Raw genomic sequence first — 21,529 nt, 5'->3', positions numbered from 1 at the left:
TACAGCTCCAACAACACCAGAAGCTTGACACCATCCAGAACAAAGCAGCCTGCTTGATTCTCACCCCATCCACAAACATTCACTCCCTCCACCACCAATACAAAGTGACAGCAGTGTGTACCACCTGCAAGATGCACTGCAGGAATCCAGCAAGGCTCCTTACACAACACCTTCCAAACCCATGACTGCTACCATCTAGAAGGACAAGGACAGCAGATTCATGGGAACACCACCACTTCGAAGCCACTCACCATCCCGACTTGGAAATATATTGCTGTTCCTTCACCGTCACCAAGTAAAATCCTGGAAGTCCCTTCCTAACAGCATTGTGGGTGTACCTACATCACATGGACAGCAGTGATTCAAGGCAGCAATCCATCACCACCACCTTCTCAAGGGCAATTAGGGATGGGCAATAAATGCTAGCCTAGCCAGACATGCCTTTATCACAGAATTCCGACAGTGCAGAAAGAGGCCATTTGGCCCATCAAGCCTGCACCAACAACAATCCTACCCAGGCCCTATCCCCGTAACCCCACATATCCATTCCAGTTCCCTTTGACACCAAGGGGTAATTTAGCATGGCCAATCAATCTAACCCACACGTCTTTGGAGTGTGGGAGGAAACCGGAGCACCCGGGGGGAAACCCATGCAGACATGGGGAGCACGTGCAAATTCCACACAGTCAGTCACCTGAGGCTGGAATTGAGTATGGGTCCCTGGTGCTGTGAGACAGTAGTGCTAACCACTGTGCCACCGTGCCAAAATATCCCATGAATGAATTTTTTAAAGTTGTGGTGTAGCTACAACCACAATGCTGTTACAGAGGGAGTTCCAGGATTTTGAACCAGCAACTGTGAAATAATAGTGATATAGCGCAAAGTCAGGATGGTGTGGCTTGGAGGTGGTGGTGTCCCCATCTACCAGCTGCTTTTATCCTTTCATGTTGCACAAGTTGAGAATTTGGAGTGGCTTGCGTGTTTCTACAGTGGATCATCTTACAGATGGTACATCTTAGGGATGAAAAGGATTTTTAACCCAGCTACAATTTTTCCCTTTACCGATCTTTACAGGTAATAAATCTGTCTGGTTTGCAAAAATGGCTTTGAGTTTTATATATATTTAATAAAACAGCAAACGTTACAATTTTACTCAATGAATGATCCTCATTTCATAAAATCTTTACAAGCTGCATACTTCATACTTTGGGATGGCACAGTGGCTGGCACTGCTGCCTCACAGTGTCAGGGACCCAGGTTCAATTCCCGGCTTGGGTCCCTGTCTGTATGGAGTTTGCACATTCTCCCGGTCATGTGAAAGGTTTAAGAAAGGTTTTTTTTTGTAAATGTCATGCAGCTTATAGCTTCAGTGATGTCACTGGGGGGTGGAGTTAAGCTGGGCAGTCAGGTGATAGGGTTTTTTTCCTTTGGGCTTCCAGTTTCATTTTGGGAAGCAGTTTAGCAGCAAGCTAAGAAGCAGTCTCTTTCTCTCCCTGTGTGGTTCTGCCTTAAAGAAGCTGTGTTTTGGGAAACACATTTGACTACAACCTCTTCTGAGTTTCTTCACAAGGGATTTTCAGCATTCAACCCAGGAGGCAGGATTCCTGTAACAAGTGGGCATTAGCTTCATAGAACACATATGCCTATTGTGTTTATTTGGAGGGTTACGTGTACTGGATCTTGGCTTGGGTTGGAACACATTAGAGATAGTTCCTTAAGAGTTATACACTATTGTGGTTGTGTTTCCTGTTTGCAATTGTAAAAAGTTCTTGCTAATTGTCTTACTAAACACGTCAACAATATTCTTAATTAAACTTTGTTTTTGATAAAAGCTCCTCGTGGGTCAGTTGAATCACACCTGAAGTGAAACCTCTCATGCTCATCCTAGCCAAATTCAACGTAAAACATTGCAGGTCAGGTGAGCTTCATAGAACACCTTGAAGTATCCAACCTGACTTGTAACATCCCCGTGTCTGCGTGGGTTTGCTCTGGGTGCTCCGATTTCCTCCCACAACCTGAAAGATGTGCTGGTTAGGTGCATTGGCCGTGCTAAATTCTCCCTCAGTGTCCCCGAACAGCGCCGGAGTGTGGCGACTAGGGGATTTTCAAAGTAACTTCATTGCAGTGTTAATGCAAGCCTACTTGTGACACTAATAAATAAACTTTAAAAACAGGTTTGTAATTTCTCGCTTTGGTGGTGTAGTGGTTATGGTAATGTCCAGCAACCTACAGCAGTGCAAACCACAACAGTGCAAGCTGTGAAACCAATTTTTAAAATCTGGTCATTTAAGCCTGACGCTTATGAAATCAGCATCCTCACCGAATCCTTGGGTTTTGGGCAGAGGCGGGCTTAAAATGAAACACAATGTGGCTAGGCACAGGGTCTTGACCAATGTGGGGGTAGGGGGAGCGGGGCGGGGGGGGGGGGGGGGGGGTGAGTGTGCTGAAAGCAGCAGCCAAAGCTGAGGAGGCCAGAGGGCTGGTAGGCAGCCTGAGCCAGTGAGGCCATCGAGCTTGCCTCAGGAGTGCAAGCCTGCAAGGGCCAAGTGAGAAGCCAGGCAAGAAACTACAATGGGTTGTGAACGAAGCCCAGTCCATCACTCAAACCAGCCTCCCACCCATTGACTCTGCCTACACTTCCCGCTGCCTTGGAAAAGCAGCCAGCATAATTAAGGACCCCACGCACCCCGAACATTCTCTCTTCCACCTTCTTCCTTTGGGAAGGTGGTAACAAAAATCTGAGGACATGTACCAACCGACTCAAGAACAGCTTCTTCCCTGCTGCCATCAAACTTTTGAATGGACGTACCTTGCATTAAGTTGATCTTTCTCGACACCCTGGTTATGACTGTAACACTACATTCTGCACCCTCTCATCTCCTTCTCCATGAACTGTATGATTTGTCTGTATAGCGCGCAAGAAACAATACTTTTCACTGTATATCAATACATGTGACAATAATAAATCAAATTAAATCAAGGCGCTGGCCAGCAGTCATCGAAGGCAGCGGCGCAACGGCATTCAACTCCCAGGCCAGGGCCAAGGGTGGACGGGTAACCTGAAAGTACAGAAAAAACAGCAGCAATTTCTGACCCAGGGCTAGGTTTCTGAGGAGGGAGACAGCCAGTGAGTCAGCACAACTCCCAAGGTCAGTGTTGAGCAGAACTCGAGGTGAGGTGCAAGGAGGTGCCAGTAGACGCCGAGGGGAGGAGCACGGTGAGGCGACTTGACCAGGCCAGCTGGGTTGGGCAACGAGCCACGGGTGAGGCAAGGAGGCCAGAGAGCCAGGCAGGAAGGCAGAGTGAGCCAGCACAACCGTGAGGCCATCGTCAAGCAGAGTTCGAGGTGAAGTGCGACTGAGGGCCCGGGAGCCACCAGCGGTTATCAAGGGAAGCAGCAGGCAACGCGACACTCGGGTCAGGGCTGAGGAGGGTTTCAGACTTTCAATTATATTTTAGCCAGAATCCCTCATCAATGCTTTATGATTCCACAGCCATGGAAAACTGCCTCAGAATGTTTTATATTCCAGGTGCTGGGGGTGGGGAAAGTCACAGACTGGCTATAATTTCAATAGTGCAGTCTGCAAACACAGTAAAGTTGGAGGGGAACACAATGGGGCAGCATTATAAGCATTGCATCACTTGGATATGGTTTCAAGAACAGGATTTTCAGGTCTGATTACAACTTGCATGTACCAATATGTAAAAAACACAGCTTATCAGAAACCTCTCAAATAATATTGCATTCCACACTTTCCAATATCATATATTTGTTTTCTGGCAATTTTAAACAGGCAAGTGCTGAGGAGATTTGAGAGGTTGTAAATTTTGGCCAATTTCTTCCAATTTGGCCAAATGTTTTTTTTAATGTTACCTGTGCTGGAAGGATATCTACATCCTGCACTGATTTTCAGTATATTTTCAAATCAATGTTGACTTCTCAGTCCAACCCCAGCCCCCACACAAATCCCAACGGAGCGCTAAAGGAGTGGGCTAATGCAGCAATTGTACCAAAAATGATTGCTAATAAATATGTTAAAGGGAGGAATCTGCACTTTAAAAGTCAAAATCTCAAACAGTGGCAGTCTCTGAAAATGGAAGGGAACATTGTCTCTTGTCCGTTCCAGCAGTTAGCTCATGAGCAAAACTGGTTCTGTGACATTTAAGAAGTCACCCTACTCTGACAGGACAAGCACAACTCAGTCTAACCAGAAAGGAGAGAAAAATCAGAGGATAGCTTACCTATATAAAGCAAAATCATCCTTACAATAACATACAATTATATAACATCACAGAAAGGCACAAGGGAAATGGGACACTGAGCCAGGGTTCGAGAAAGTCAGAATGTTCCAAAGACTCTCAACACTCAGAAGAAATTCCTCCTCATCTGAGTCTTAAATTGGCGCTCCTTTATTCTGAGACTATGATCCCTGGTCCGAGACTCTCTCATGAGGAGGAAACATCCGCTCAGCATTTCCCCTGTCAAGCCCCGTAAGAATCATATATGTTTCAATGAGCTCACCTCTCATTCTTCTAAATTCCAATGAGTAGATCCCAACCTGTTTAACCTTTCCTCATAAGACAATCCCTCCATACCAGGGATCATCCTAGTGAATCTTCCCTGAACTGCCTCCAATTAAATGATATCTTTGCTTAAATAAGGGGGCCAAAACTGCTCACTGTGATTTTATCAGTATCTTGTACAGTTGCAGAAAGACCTCCCCACTCTTATACTCCAACCCCCTTGAAATAAGGGCCAACATTCCTTTAGCCTTCCTGATTACCTGCTGCACCTGTGTGCTGGCTGTGTGTTTCGTACACAAGTGCCCCCAAGTCCCTCTGTCTTGCAGCCTTCTGCAGTTTTTCTCCATTTAAATAATACTCTGTTCTTTTGTTCTCCCTCCCTAAATTCACGTTTGCCCCACATTATACTCCATTTGCCAACATTTTGCCCACTTACTTAGCCTATCAATATCTCTTTGTAAACGGTTTGTATCCCTCTCGCCTTTCCACCTATTTTTGAATCGTCTGCAAATGTGGCCAAAGTACATTCGCTTCCTTCCTCCAAATCAGTAATACATATTGCAAACAGTGGATGATATCTATGGGGAGCTAAGCCAAAGATTTCAGAGGGTGTACAGAGGTGAAGAAAAAGAAACAACATGACTGCCTGCCTTTGTCAATGTCTTTGGCAATATTTACTTCTTACAAGGGGAGCTCATAACATCATGATCATCTGTGTTTAATATAGAAACTAGTGACATTTGCAGCCCTGGGTCATTGACTGCATTTCTGCCGATATTGGTCTTAGTGACATTGTTAGACTCAGTTCATCAGCAGCGCAGAGTAAAAGTATTTACAAAAATTAAATAAAATAGATGTTGAAATGCATGACCCTTCACAATTTGCATTTGAGAGAATATATAAAATGAAATCCTCCTTGAATTACGACTCAAAATTCCACAATGATTAACAATTGTTGTATTTCTCCAGCAAGGAAACAAGCACAATGGAGCAGCACACAATGCTGAATCAGTACAGGCCTGTACATTAATACAAGTAGCAGCTTCATCTCACCAGCAAAACAAAACATTGCCACTGGCACTTACTATCACCACCTCTCAACTGATGCATCTTCACATTTGTGATTGTTTTTTTATATTTCAATAAATAAAAATGATTCTAAAACACCGAAGTATAATTTGAGAGAATTTAACAGAAGTAAAACTTGGTGCTGATTACTCACCGTTTATGTCGACTCCTGTGACAGGTAACCCAGACACAGCTGCTTCACCAGGAAGCTCCTCTTTGCTCCCAGCAGTTACGGTGTGCGTTGAATTTGACAGCAAGACATCCTGCTCCTGGGACGGGGTTTCCATCATTCTACACACTTGGCAGTAAGTGATGACACTTTACAGAGCTTCTCACAATAAGCCAAAGGTCACTTTGTGCCATTAAAAGGAAAATGTTCTGCTCTCAGGACAGTTCAAGAGATTGCGAAGAGCTTGAAATGCAGCACCATGATCCGTCAGCTGGGAGCTGTAACATTTGGCAGATTCCAATGCATTGAGGATTGAAGCCTTTCCTACACAATTCCTAAGATATTACAGGCACTGTGGAAAAACAGTACATTAAATCAGTGTACATTACAGTAGAGGGCTAATTGACATGAGTTATATCATAGCCATAAAAATACATAGCAAGGAAACAAATGCAAGTAAATCTGATTGTAGCCCTGCTGGTGTTACAGGATAATCCAATATATTGTGTTAAATCTTTTCATTGAATTGATTTAAACTGCAGTTTAAATTTCCACATTACAATAGTTATACATTACAAGTATTTTACTGGTTCTAAACCATCTTTGGGCACCCTGAGGCTGTGACAGACACTATATAAATTCAAGTCTTTCTTTGTTTCACTATAGAAAGCTCTGCTGGTAAAGCAAGGAATAATTGTTATTTTAAGCGCTGCACTTGGCAGGCCCAAAAGAGATTAACATGGTTTGAAATTAATGGAATTATCCCCAGTAGTTTCTCTTTCCTCTCTTGATTTGATTTATTATTGTCACATGTATTAACATACAGTGAAAAGTATGGTTTCTTGCGCGCTATACAGACAAAGCATACCGTTCATAGAGAAGGAATTGAAAGATTGCAGAATGTAGTGTTATAGTCATAGTTAGGGTGTAGAGAAAGGCCAACTTAATGCAAGGTAAATCCATTCAGAAGTCTGACAGCAGCAGGGAAGCTGCTGCTCTTGAGTCGGTTGGTACATGATCGCAGACGTTTGTATCTTTTTCCCCAACGGAAGAAGGTGGAAGAGAGAATGTCCAGGGTGCGTGGAGTCCTTAATTATGCTGGCCGCTTTGCCGAGGCAGCAAGAAGCGTAGACAGAGTCAATGGATGGAAGGCTGATTTGTATGATGGATTGGGCTACATTCACGACCTTTTATAGTCTCTTGCGCTTGGACAGAGCAGGAGCCATACCAAGCTGTGATACAACCAGAAAGAATGCTTTCTGTGGTGCATCTGTAAAAGTTGGTGAGAGTTGTAGCTGACATGCCAAATTTCCTCAGTCTTCTGAGAATTCCACTAATAATCTAAAAATATCAAATTAAATTCTGCTGTGATACTACAATTATATTGCGCTAGAGTAAGTTTGAAAATACATTTAACACATTGGCAAAGAAGGTTTTGGAGCTTCACAGCTCCAGCAACCTGGGTTCGATTCCCAGCTTGGGTCACTGTCTGTGTGGAGTTTGCACATTCTCCTCGTGTCTGCGTGGGTTTCCTCCAGGTGCTCCGGTTTCCTCCCACACTCCAAAAGATGTGCGGGTCAGGTTGATTGGCCATGCTAAAATTACCCCTTAGTGTCCCGAGATGTGTAGGTTAGAGGGATTAGCGGGTAAATGTGTAGGGATATGGGGGTAGGGCCTGGGTGGGATTGTGGTCGGTGCAGACTCGATGGGCCGAATGGCCTCTTTCTGCACTGTAGGGTTTCTATGATATGGAGAAAATACTGGCATCAAACATACTAAATTTGCATAACAATAGTAAAAAAGGCAGTCAATATTTTGATAATAGTTAAAAGCCTTAGAATCACCTGAACCTATACAGGTTTAATAGCAATCAGCAGTTTGCAGGTTCTGCTGAGCCAGACCTTGAACTTTGTCTAACAGGCCAGTTGTCTAACTGTTGGTACATTTTCCACCTATCAGAAACACTTACTATCACAACAATTGAAATCAATTGAAAAAAAATTATACATTTCACAATGTGTGACAGCCCCATTTACCAGAGGTAATATGAAAATCTGTACTTTGAGAGTTGGCTTTGATCAGACAATTTTCAGCAACATAACTTGCATTTATATAGCAGCATTAATGCAGCAAAATATTTGAAGACACTTTTTTGATTTTTTAAAAATTTGATTTGATTTACTGTCACATGTATTAGTAAACAGCGAAAAGTATTGTTTCTTGTGTGCTATACAGACAAAGCATGCCGTTCATAGAGGAGAGAGTGCAGAATGTAGTGTTACAGTCATAGCTAAGGTGTAGAGAAAGATCAACTTAGTGCAAAGTAAGTCCATTCAGAAGTCTGATGGCAGCAGGGAAGATGTTCTTGAATCAGTTGGTGCATAACCTCAGACTTTTGTATCTTTTTCCCAACGGAAGAAGGTGGAAGAGAGAATGTCCGGGGTGTGCGGGCTCCTTAATTATGCTGGCTGCTTTGCCGAGGCAGCGGGAAGTGTAGACAGAATCAATGGATGGGAGGTTTCTCAAGAGTGTTAAGCAAAATTTGAACCGAGACACATATGGAAATAATCAGACAAAGCATCAACAGACAGGATTTAAGGAGCCTTTTAAAGGACAAAAAGATGGAAGTTTAGTCAGGGTATTCCACAGCTCGGGGCCCAAACATCTGAAGACACAGCTATTAATGGTGGATTGATGAAAACTGGGGGCATACAGAAGTGGAGGTGCCAGCGTTGGACTGGGGTAAACACAGTAAGAGTTTTAACAACACCAGGTTAAAGTCCAACAGGTTTATTTGGTAGCAAATGCCATTAGCTTTCGGAGCTCTGCCCCTTCGTCAGATGGAGTGGATATCTGCTCTCAAACAGGGCATACAGAGACACAAAATCAAGTTACAGAATACTGATTAGAATGCGAATCTCTACAGCCAACCAGGTCTTAAAGATACAGACAATGTGAATGGAGGGAGCATTAAGCACAGGTTAAAGAGGTGTGTATTGTCTCCAGACAGGACAGCCAGTGAGATTCTGCAAGTCCAGGAGGCAAGCTGTGGGGGTTACTGATAGTGTGCTTGGGTTTATCTCCAGAGAATTACGCTGGGTCTCTGGATTACTATTCCAATAACAACAGTATGCTACTGCCTACCCTAAATTGGAAGAGCACGGAGGGTTGTAGAGTTAGAGAAAGTTAGAGAAAGGGGTGAATCCATGGAGGGATCTGATTTTAAGAATGGAGTTATTGCTGGGCAGGAACTAATGTAGGTTAGTGAGCACAGGAGTGAAGATTAATGGAACTTGGAGCAGATTAGGATATGGACAACAGGACCTTGGATGAGTTAAAGCTGGCCAGCAAAGCTTTGGAATAGTCAAGCTTAGAGGTAATTAAGGTACTAATTCAACAGCAGACAAGCTCAGATATATAGATTGTCATTGGCGAACAGAAGGCTGAGAGGGGACTCGATAGAATTAGTCAAGATCCTGAGGGGTATGGACAGAGTAAATAGTGCGAAACTGTTCCCACTCAAGGGAGCATCAAGAACCAGAGGGCACAGATTCAAAATAATTGGCAAAAGGAGTAAAAGTGATGAGAGTCTTTTCACCCAGAGGGTGGTTAGTTGAACTTCCTGAGAGGGTGTCAGAAGCAAGTTTGATTGAGATATTCTAAAGGTACTTGGATTGCTACCTGAAAAGCAAGAATGTGCAAGGTTACAGGGGTGAGGCAGGGGAGTGAGACTAGATGGAATGCTCTTTCAGAGAGCCAGTGCAGACTCCTGTACTGCAAAGATTCTGTGTCTTCTCCGCCTTTAAAAATGGAATGACTCAGTAGTTTGAATCAAGCAATGGAAAAAATGCAGTAACGTAGGAACTTATTATGGGAACAAATGAATCATATAATTTAAAGTCATTAAAACTAAGGATTAGACTGTAATTCCTGCACAGGAAACCAAACAAGTGGAATTTCTTGCAGCATCAGAGCAAACTCTGTCTATGCTGCTTCTCAATCAAAGTAGAAAGTTGTTGAAAAAACTGCCAAGTGTACAGAAGAAAATCTTAATTTATAGCCATGAAAATAAAAAGAAACCCAATTATTTGGTTAATGATGTTACGCTGGGACAGGAAAGTTCTTGAATTGACAACTGGAAGTTTATGACTGACATCAGAAAATTCCCTATTCGTCTCCAGTGGGCTGTACCCTAAGACCAAGAGGACACAGATTTTGCTCCCGAGTTGCTGAAAGTCAGCTGTCCAGAGACATGTATAGAACATTGGTTCGGCCGCATTTGGAATACTGCGTCCAGTTCTGGTCACCACACTACCAGAAGGACGTGGAGGCTTTAGAGAGAGTGCAGAGGAGGTTTACCAGGGTGTTGCCTGGTATGGAGGGGCTTAGTTATGAGGAGAGATTGGGTAAACTGGGGTTGTTCTCACTGGAAAGACGGAGGATGAGGGGTGGCCTAATAGAGGTGTACAAAATTATGAAAGGCATAGACAGGGTGAACGGTGGGAAGCTTTTTCCCAGGTCGGTGGTGACGTTCACGAGGGGTCATAGGTTCAAGGTGGGGGGGGGGGGGGGGGGGGGGGGGGGAGGTTTAACACGGATATCAGAAGGACGTATTTTACACAGAGGGTGGTGGGGGCCTGGAATGCGCTGCCGGGCAAGGTGGTGGAGGCGGACACACTGGGAACGTTTAAGACTTATCTAGATAGCCACATGAATGGAGTGGGAATGGAGGGATACAAAAGAATGGTCTAGTTTGGACCAGGGAGCGGCGTGGGCTTGGAGGGCCGAAGGGCCTGTTCCTGTGCTGTATTGTTCTTTGTTCTTGTTCTATGTACAGCAGCTCAATAAAAAACCCTCCACATATTCATTTTTCATTTCCCCTTTCTTCTTTATGGTTGGCCACGTGGCTTGTGCCCAGCACTGCCTGAGACCGGAGGGGAAGAACTCCACTAAACTGCCCGAGAACTTTGAAAGATAGAGGGGAAATCCTTATTTACAAACTCCATCGGCGAAAGCTCGCATCAACACATTGTACTATTGATTTATAAAGAGACTTTTCTTTTCACAACCAGACGTCTCAAAGCACTTTACAGCCACTGAGGTACATTTTGAAATGTTATCACTGCTGTAGTGTCAGAAACACGGCAGTCAATTTGTTCACAGCAAGCTCCCAGCATTGTGATGATAACCATATAATATTTTAGAACCATAGAATCCCTACAGTGCAGAAGGAGGCCAGAGCACCCAGAGAAACCCACTAGGCACAGGGAGAGCGTGCAAACTCCAAACAGACAGTCACCCAAGACTAGAATCAAACATGGGTCTTTGGCACAGTGAGGCAGCAGTGCTAACCTCTGTGCCACACATTTTCTGTGATATCGATTGAGGGATAAATAATGGTCAGGACATGAGGGGTAATGCAGCTGCTCTTCCCTCAGATAGTATTATGGGATATTTTATATCTACCTAAAAAAAGGCAGATGGAGCCTTGGTTTAACATCACATCTAAACATGGTGCCTTCAACAGTGCAATGTTGAAGTATTAACTTTGATTTTTGTGCTCAGTCCGAGAGTGGGCTGATTTTCCAGTTCACCAGTAGGAACACTGATGATGACCTTTGCACTTGCTGTACATCTCTGCTGAACAACTTTATGCAATGTAGCTTGGAATGTTCTGTCATTACAAAAACTATTATATAACAGAAGTTGTATTGGAAACTTACCTTGTTAATTTAAAAGATTTTTTTGAAGTGTAACGACATCCCAAATTTAACCTTTATAAAGCTCAGGTGTTTCCAGTAAGAACTTTGTAACTGTGATACAATCCCATTGACATTTTATGCTCAAATCAAGATGGTTGAACTAAGGCAAAATAAACAAAGTCTGATCCACATCAACGATAGTTAACACAAAATAAGAATGTAAAAAAGTTGGAGTAGCAGATGGCCCATAACGTCTGCGCCAACATTCAATATCACTGATCATGGACTTTAACGCCACTCTTCTGCCTACTCCCCATAGCACCAATTCCCAAAAGACCAAAAATCTGTCTATTCTTAAATATATTCATACCCCTCAAGAGCAGACAATTCCAAAGATTCACAACACTTTGAATGAATTAATTTCTCTTCATCACAGTCCTAAATGGTCAGCCCCTTATGCTGAAACTATCTCCCCATATTCTAGATTCACTGGTCAAGGGAAACTCTCTCAGTATCTATCCTATCAAGCCGCTTCATAATCTTCAATGAGGTCACCTCGCATTCTTCCAAACTCCAGAAAAGAGACCCAATTTTCTCATAGGTCAACCCTCACACCCCAGGGACTAAGCTAGTGAACCTTCATTCTACTGTCTCCAACACATGTATATTCTTCCTTAAAAGGAGGATATCAAAATTGCACACACTCTTCTAGGTGTGATCGCACCAATGCCCCATTCAACTGAAGCAAGGTTTCTTTATTCTTACAATAAACGTCAACATATAATTTGCCAATTTGATTGCTTGTTGTATTTGCTGTTGCATCAGAGCAGGAGTGGGCCATTCAGCCCCTTGAAACTGTTCCACTATTCAATTTAATCATAGCTGATCACCATCACAACTCCATTTACCCAATTTAGTTCCATTCCCTTCAATACCTTCTCCCAATGTAAGTTCCATTGTCTCAGCATCTGCCACCTATTAGAGGACAGAATTCCAGATTTCTATAACCCTCTTTAGAGAAGTGCTTTCCAATTTACCTTTTGAATGGTTTAGCTCTAATTTTAAGATTGTGTTCCCCGGTTCTCGATTCCTCAACTAGAGGAACTAGTTTCCCTGTATCTACCAGGGTGGCACGGTGACACAGTGGTTAGCACTGCTACCTCACAGCATAAGGGATCCAGGTTCAATTCCAACTTCGGGTCACTGTCTGTGTGGAGTTTGCACGTTCTCCCTGTGCCTGCATTGGGATCCTCCGGGTGCTCTGGTTTCCTCCTAGATTCCAAAAATGGTTAGTGGATTGGCCATGCTAAATTGCCCTTTAGTGTCAGGGGGATTAACAGGGTAAATACGTGGGGTTACAGGGATAGGGCCTGGGTGGGATTGTTGTTGGTGCAGGCTCGATGGGCCAAATGGTCTCCTTCTGCACTGTAGGAATTTTATCTTTTTAACATTTTAAACACTGCAATCAGCTCACCCCTCAATCTTTTCATGAAGTAGTATTGCACAGTTTTAGCTCCATCAATCATTGATTTCATCACATTGCACAACATGCATCGCAAATCCTGTAAATAGCAGGACACAAGCATTTCCTTTACCACATTCGCACATTAAAATCTGCAATAATATCAGAAGAGTTTGATTCCCTCTTTGGCAAAATTCATTGAATCATAGAATCCCTACAGTGCAGGAGGCTGCCATTCAGCCCATCTGCACTGACTACAATCCCACCCAGGCCCTATTCCCGTAACCCCACACCTTTACCCTGCTAATCCTACTTGACTACAGTCAATTTAGCGTGGCCAATCAACCTAACCCACACATCTTTGGACTGTGGGAGGAAATCAGAGCACCCGAAGGAAACCCAAGCAGACACAGGGAGAAAGTGCAAACTCCACACAGACAGTGACCCAAGGCCAGAATTGAACTTGGGACCCTGGCACTGTGAGATAACAGTGCTAACCACTGTGTCACCGTGATGCCCTTCTTCAGCAAGCAACTTGCTCTATAAAATGCAAAACAAAACCTGAAAAAGCCATTCAATACTTAACACAAAATATCTGTCAAATGAAAATAATGGACAAGATAAATAAGACACTTCAAAAATGCCCCACCCAAATCTCCAAATGCACGAGACAGACCTTAGATATACAGCTTTCACCAAATTCTTATCCACTACATCGTTATAATCTACTCATAAGCTTGATCAATACAAACTGTTGTAGAGTTACATGGACAGTCCCTGTAGGGAGAGATTCAACGGTAAACTGAGAGTCCTGGTGGGACACAATTTCTCAAACATTGGCAAGATTTTTTTTAAAATAGCTGGATGGGGTCTAACATATCTCCCAGTTTATTTCAAAGTAGAGGGTAGCTGATATTATCCCCTCTTTAGGAGAGAAAAGCATTGTTTTAAATTAAAATCTGAATTTGGTACTGCCTATCCTTTTGGCTTTGATAGATCATTATACCTCCCAGCCGACAGCAAAAGGAAGGAGTGTAGGTTTCAATCAAACTACTTACACCAACTGACTTTGAATTATGCTGCACTGCAGAATAGATTTAAATTAATAATGAGGTCGGGGAACTTAAATCTGTAACTGATAACTAACCCAAGTGAATTCATACTGCTTATAGCCTGCACTACATTTCTAAAAAGCAATACCTACCAGCACAAATTCCACAGTTTTAATGGTTTTAAAATCCTGTCCTTTAGGTCATAGAATATTGATTTTTAAGTGGAGTCCGGTTCAATGCTAATGGACTATATTGCATTTACCTCCTGACATATAAAGCGCCTTGAGCTCCAAATAGCTATTACCTTGTTAAAATTGCTCTTATCGACTTTCAAACAGCAAATCCAGATACAAAAAAATCACTTTGTTGCAACAAATATAAAAGGCATCCAATTGTGTAATGCAACTTAGCTTCACGAAAGCTGCTTACCATTATATTGAATGGCTTCTGAAATACAACATCACTTTACAAATGAACTCAATTTCTGAACTGAGGTGACTGTGATAAAAATAAGGTTAACACTGTTAACACAAAAAAATGAATCAGCAAAAAGAAAATATAGTTGTAAATGCAAATCCTTTTAGCTGAGATGCATAAACCATGATCCACAGCCAGACACATTATTAAATAAATAAAAAAGGTAAAGTCGCCATGGTCCCAGAAGACCATAGGCTGCTCTCCCCTTTGAGGGGGAGAGCTGACTGGTGGTGATTTAGCCTGAGGATCACCACACCTCAGGTGAAGGGCAAGATTGAGAAAATGGACCTTCATGAATCAACTAGCTAAATAAATTAATAAGGTTTCTAAATCATGTAGCACTTAACTGCTAACTTGTTCCATTAGGGATACTCATGTATCAAGGTTTGCAGAACATATTAACCCAGTTATTGGAAAATGTGAACTCTTCTCTCTAGATTGTGCCCCTGGAAACAATGATCATGGAGAAAGAACAATCTACATAAAATGGGAGACATTTAACCACAGTGCATTAAGCTGTATCCGGGTTTTATATACATTTATGCAGAATTGGTACAAAGCAGTTCATTTTGTGTGGACACCACAGCGAGTGCACATGTAGCCTGAACCTAGAATCAAAACCAGACTATAGACAACTGCGCTGGAGAACCGTGTCAATCTGCATCTGGAGTCAGTTCCACTTTCAACATCAAATTTATGCTTGCAATTTTGGTACTGGCACGAAGTCAGACCTACTTCAGTGATGCAAAACTTTTACGTAAATACATGCAAAAGAACTGAAAAACAACTCCCCTGAAAGCTCAGAAATAAAGTCATACATGTGAATTATATTGTAAATGGCAGAACCCTTAGGAACATAGAGGGATCTGGGTGTGCAGGTCCACAGTTCCCCAAAAGTGGCAACACAGGTGGCCAAGTTGATTAAGGAAGCATATGGCATGCTTGCCTTCATCAGCTGGGGCATTGAGCACAAGGGTTTGGAAATCATGTTGCAGCTATATAAAACCTTGGTTAGGCCACATTTGTAGTATTGTGTGCAGTTCTGGTCACCATACTACCAGAAGGGCGTGGAAGCTTTGGAGAGAGTGCAAAGGAGGTCCACCAGGATGTTGCGGTACTTGGAACGTGCTGCCAGAGGAGATGGTGGAAGCAGGGACATTAGCAACATCTAAGAGGCATTTGGATGGGTACATGAATAGGGAGGGAATAGAGGGATACGGACCAAGTTAAGGACAGAAGGTTTTTTTAAAAAGTTTAGTTAGGGCATCATGATCAGCACAGACTTGGAGAGCTGAAGGGCCTGTTCCTCTGCTGTACTTTTCTTTGTATTCCCTCAATGTCAGCAGGTTAAAATCCTTAAACATCCTCCCCTGGGGGAGCACTTTCCTCACAGAGACTGCAGCAGTTCCAGAAAGCCGCTCACTTCTCATCTCAAGGGCAATAAATACTGGCCTTGCCAGCAACACCCAAATCCCAGGAATGAACTTAAAAAATACAGACCACAATGATTGCAGCTTACTATTTCAGATTTGGCATCATAACAGCATGGGGTTGGATTAAGAACATGATTTTTTTTTTAAACTCTTTCATGGAATGTGGGTTTCACTGGCAAGGCCAGCATTTGTTGTCCAGTCCTGACTGTCCTTGAACTGAGTAGCTTGCTAGGCCATTTCAGGGGGTACTTAAGAGTCAGCCACATTGTTATCTGCAGTCACATGTAGGCCAGACCAGGTAAGGACAGCAGATTTCCTTCCATATTAGTGAACGAGATGGATTTTCACAACAAACGACAATAGTTTTGTGGTCATTGTTACTGAGAGTAACTTGCAATTCCAGATTTTTATGAATTGAATTTTAAATGTCACAACGGTGGCATTTGAACCCATGTCCCCAGTGCATTAGCCTGGCTCTCTGGATTAGTGCTCCAGTGACATTACCACAGTGCCACCTTTCCCATTTCACCACTCAAATGTATCTGTGTCTGTCTTGATGACTAGAGTGGCAAATACATGGACTTCCAGTGATTCATTGTGGCTTGACTGGGAGGTGCTTCGTAACTTCCAGTCAAGGTTTGCAGGTTAATAATTACCATTGAATGAGCCAGCCGAGGACAAGGGCTGCCTATGGAATAGAGGAGGATAGGTAAATAGACCAAACTACTAAGCTAATGCTACAATACTAAGTTTCCAAAGCACGAGACCAACAACATTTGGTGGACAACTCAACTGAAATTCCAAGAATTTTGGAGTTCAGAGAAAAATTCAGGTCACCACAGATCATTAAAAAATATGGAACATTTCTGAAATATGTGAACTAGGTATCTCTGCTTTAAACTTCTAAGCATTTCATAATTATCTATTTTTAATGAAATTGATACAGATATAGTCCAGAATTTTTTAAAAAGGGAACCAAAGTGAAGGATCAAGGCCCATTGTGTAGGCACTGAGTGATTTGGTGACATCAAGTTTGGGAGTTTAAAAAGCTTGAAGATAACAGAAGGAAGGCAGAAAAGATTGTTCAGGATCCTTGCAAGGAATAAGTTGCAGGAGGAGACTGTTCTTTTGAGTGAGAGCACAGGAAGAGGAGAACATGTGGACAGTGTACGTGAAGCCTGGAGGAACTGTGAAAAATACAGAGCATTAATCTGAATGTGCTGAGAAGTATTTCTTTAAATCTCAATTCAAGCTTTCAGTCTTGTCCCATCTCAGATGTAATAATCTGCGACACAAACCCACATTATCTTAGCTTTTCACCATCTTAAAAATAACCTTGCCCTTTTTTCAGTAAAATAAAATCCCCGATGATGTCACTGGGAGTTTACTAAAATAACAGTATGAAAATCTGGCACTTCTTACTCTGCCTACTTCATGTAAAACAACCCGTGGAACATTTTGACTTTCAAATACTACTTTATATCCAGAAAATTATTTTGAACCATCACAAAATCTAAATATCAGGTATTAATGGTTACAGTGTTATTAGTTGGGGGGGGGAATAATTTGAGATGATAAGTATTCTAGTTTAAGTAATTGCTTTAGCCAACAACAAGAGCTTGCATTTATTTAGAACCTCTACCTTAATAAAATGTTCCAAGATGCTACGAACAGGTGCCGGAATGTGACGGCTAGGTCACATTAGTAACTTTATTGCAGTGTTAATGTAAGCCCGCTCATGACTAATAAATAAAAACATAGGGACATTACAAAAACAAAATTTAACACTGAATCACATATGGAAATATTCGGAGAGATGATAAAAACCTGATCATAAAGGTAGATCGCAAGGAGCACATTAAAGGAGGAAAGCAAGATTTAGGGAAATTCCAGAACATGGCGATTGAGCAGCTGAAAGTTCAGCCACCAGTGGTGAAGGAGTTAAAGTCCAGGATGCTCAACAAGCCAAAATTGGAGCAGAGCGAAAGAGCATTGAGGGCTGAGGAGGTCATAGAGATGGCGAGGGAAAGCCATGGAGGGATGAGAATTTTAGCATTTTGCAACGCGTTGGTTTTAAGTCAATATCGATTCTATCTGCACATAACTTATTTTGTTGAAGTCCTCACGTATTCTTTTCAAACTGGAGGATAAACCAACAAAACAGACCACGTTTCCACAAATACTCTTCAGCTGGATTCTTATGTCCATGAAAACAAAATTCTCCAACTTCTCTTTCATCATTAACAGCAACTCTTTCATGTTTAAATAATTCAGTGCCACAATATACTGACAAAGCTACCTGGAAATATCAAGGACAATCAATAACAAAATGGTGCAAAATTACCAGCAAACAAGATGCTTAAAACAACCATGGTAATGACTAAAATCTAAAACCCACCTCACTCTTTATTGAGCAGAAAATAATGAGCAGCTAAATGCACAAATCCAACATCATTTTCAAGTCTGTAAAAATAGTTCTAACCAAGCTATGTAACAAAAAGAGTACAACACTTCTTGATCTGTACCTAGCATCATTTAGGACTAGATTAAGATCAAAAACATTCCAGATACTTAAGTGTTGATTACAAAAACATGCCATTTAAAATTTTAGGATGCTAAATCCAAAGGTTAAACATGACACAATATACTGAATCTATCGGCATTCCAAAAATATTAGAATTATGAAAAGTGGAGCCATAGAATCACTCCACTGCAGAATGCGGCCATTCAGCCCATCAAGCCTGCACCGACTCTCCAAAAGAGCATCTTATCCAGGCCCAAATGGACAACCTTTGCATTTATATAGAGATAGCCAACATGGTACATCACACATTGCTTCAGAAAGTGCCCAAATACTAACTACAGCCCAATGAGTCCCACCATAAATAACCAGCATATTATTTTGTCAGCTCTCTGACTTATTCTTAATTAATTCTTAGTAAAATTTGTGATCGCTTCATTGATGAAATAGTGCAACCTAAATGCAAGATGTTACATTGAGATTATCCAGTCAAAGCTGCACCAAATTAGTTGACCTCAACTCGCATGGCTATAGGAATGTTGTAATTCAATTCAATGGCCCTTGATTTTGGAATGTGGGAAGAAGAAATCAACCAATCTCAATTCCCATCACTTCCCAGCAGCCCTGCTGGAAGTGCTCATGTGTTGATGGGATCAGATTTGGCAGTGCAGCAATGTTCCCCCAGTCAAACAGCCTGACACATGCCGTCAACATCACACAAGTAATGGCCACTCGGCAATGAAGATTGGGAACTTTCAAACCGAGAAGAGTCAGTGAAAGATGAGACACTTGCCAGACCAGAGTACCAATAAAGTGCAACAAGATCCCAGATATAGGACCAGTGTTTCTGGTGAGAATAGGCTTTGTATTGCAGTGTTAAGAATTATTGGGGGAAAAAAAGCTTCCTCGATGCAGTTTCAACAATAAAGATGTTTATATTTCACATTACAGAAGGATGAATGGCTAAGACTTCGAGGACTAAAGGTGGGACAAAGGGCAAGAGATGATATTCACCAGACACATTTGAAGAAACAACGAAGAACAAAACTAAACAAGATTTTTATTAGCCTAGTGAAGGGGCTGACAAGGTCCAGAAGTGTGGATATGGCTAATACAAAAGGGAGACTTCAGGTTGTAAATGCTGCAACGTAGCACATAATCATCAACAAAACAATAGCTAGGGTCAGAGTATGAATTAAACAGTTTGTTGATATGAAGAATAAAAATGACAAAGAATTAATGATTAATTAACCCATCATTAGCAGCAACACAGAAAAAGCAACAGAATTTTTTTTTAAACAGGATGTGGGCATTGCTGCTGGACCAGCATTTATTACCCACCCCTAACTGCCCTCAATTTCAGAGGCCACTTGAGAGTCACCACGTTGCTGTGGATCTGGAGTTACATTTTTATGACAATTGACAATGGTTTTTATTGAATTCAAATTTCAGCATCTGCCATGACGATGGGATTTGAACCCAGGTTGCCAGATCTTGCCCTGCGTCTCTGGATTACTAGTCAATGACAATATCACTATGCCACTGCCTCCCCCTACATGCAGTAGTCATGAACATAACTGGAGGATGATTATATAAGCTGCTTAGAAGCGCACTGCAGCTGCATGAGCTTCTATGTTTCAGAGCAAAGTTCAAGAAGTGCAGAGCATTAGTAACTTGATTGGTACTATGCTAAAAGCTACACTGGTTTCATGGATTACACATTTATTTCTCAGTTTTGAAGTCATTTGGAAATTAAAAGCAACTCCCATAACTAAAAGCCAGAGATAGTGAAGAAAGAGAAAACAGGGTCAGAGCAGCCTTCCATACAGGGAAGCCCAAAAGACAGATACAGTACTAGAATTAAAACTTTCCTTCATCTCCAGGTCGAAGTTATCTTAATTTAGAGTAAAATAAAACTTCAAGTTGTTCATCATTTAGGTTGACAAAGCCTGGCTAGATCTTCAGAGGCAACACTGACACTGAAATCAGCAAGAGAAGTTAAGCATTGATGGCAATTGATTTTAAGTTCATTTGAAATTGAGATTGAAGAAACAAGTATAGAAGATGGCATTAATGAGGTGAAGGGAGCAGTGGAAGGATAAAATCGGCAGCACATATCAAAGTCAGATGACTCAAAGCAACACACTAAATATATCAGAACACACAAGCACATAGACATTGAAAAGTACCCAACAGAAACTGCGAGAAGGAAGTGACTACTGGCCACAGACTTGATCCAAAATCAACGTTTAAAAACATATTAATTCTTAATTTCAGCAAAATCTATATCTGTAAGGAGGCAAATTTAACAAACAATGGTGGAATGTGGTGAGGCAATTAGGATATTAATGGAAATAATTAAAAGCCAATCTGACCATAGCCCTCACACTGTCATTGTAACCTTGCCCATTATCTCCCTCCTGTCACTCTGCTCTTTCTGCAGGGATTTAAATCCCGAGTTGGGCCATCAAGACTCGGTCCAGTAAACACAGCGCCTCTTTCAGGCTGCCCCGGCTGACTGGGCGGGATTTTAACCTCGGGGAGTTTTTGACAGAGAGAAGGGGCGGCCCTTTAACACACCCTCTCCCCCCCCCCCTCCCTCCCAGCCAGCTCAGCACGGCAGCCCGAGGCTCAGCTCCCGGCGCTAGGCCGCGACATCGCCACAGGGGGGGGCGAAACGAAAATCCATACCGATGGGAAAGGCAGCGACGGTGCCCTCACCCCCGCCTCCTGCCCGCTTACAAAGCCCTTTCCCCCTCCGCCCGGCCGCCATTTACCGATCGCGAAGCCAGCAGCAGCCCGGCGCCATACGTGGCTCTTGCAGTCCGTCACCGAATTCCTTCCCCCAGCAACACATTTATAACTTCAGCCTCCAAGACAATGTGACAGCACCTTAATCACAGTTATAATGACTGCAACCATTCGAAATAGATGTTACTGTGAAAATATGATTTGTAACGGCTGTTCTTTCCATAGGATTTTGCGCTCACCTTGTGGGGGAAAACCCGATTAACCCGGCTCAGTAACCGGGACGGCCCTTCCGGCTGGGGCTGTACCAGGCTGGGTGGGCGGGGTCTGGATGGGTGGGCGGGGTCTGGTTTACTGAGTGGTAGGTGGGTGG

General features: G+C 42.5%; 1 protein-coding gene across 3 annotated transcripts in view; it reads right to left on the bottom strand.

Annotated features, from left to right (window-relative positions):
* Positions 1-21,257, bottom strand: part of golga3 (golgin A3) — a 64,487-nt gene extending 43,230 nt beyond the window's left edge. For 2 of the 3 annotated variants that reach the window (XM_078227172.1, XM_078227175.1), the window contains exons 1-2: positions 21,186-21,257; positions 5,747-6,113 (exon numbers count right to left, since the gene is read on the bottom strand). In XM_078227172.1, coding sequence (XP_078083298.1) covers positions 5,747-5,882 — 136 coding nt within the window. In that variant the 5' untranslated portion in view covers positions 5,883-6,113; positions 21,186-21,257. Of the gene's footprint in view, positions 1-5,746; positions 6,114-21,185 lie in introns of those variants that run through there. The other variant, XM_078227173.1, reaches the window with a different exon arrangement.
* Between the last annotated feature and the right edge of the window lie 272 nt (positions 21,258-21,529).

The sequence above is a fragment of the Mustelus asterias genome, chromosome 13 (assembly GCF_964213995.1).
Source record: "Mustelus asterias chromosome 13, sMusAst1.hap1.1, whole genome shotgun sequence".
Taxonomy (NCBI): domain Eukaryota; kingdom Metazoa; phylum Chordata; class Chondrichthyes; order Carcharhiniformes; family Triakidae; genus Mustelus; species Mustelus asterias.
The sequence above is the reverse complement of the archived record's forward strand: the minus strand, read 5'-3'. Positions and strand labels throughout refer to the sequence as shown.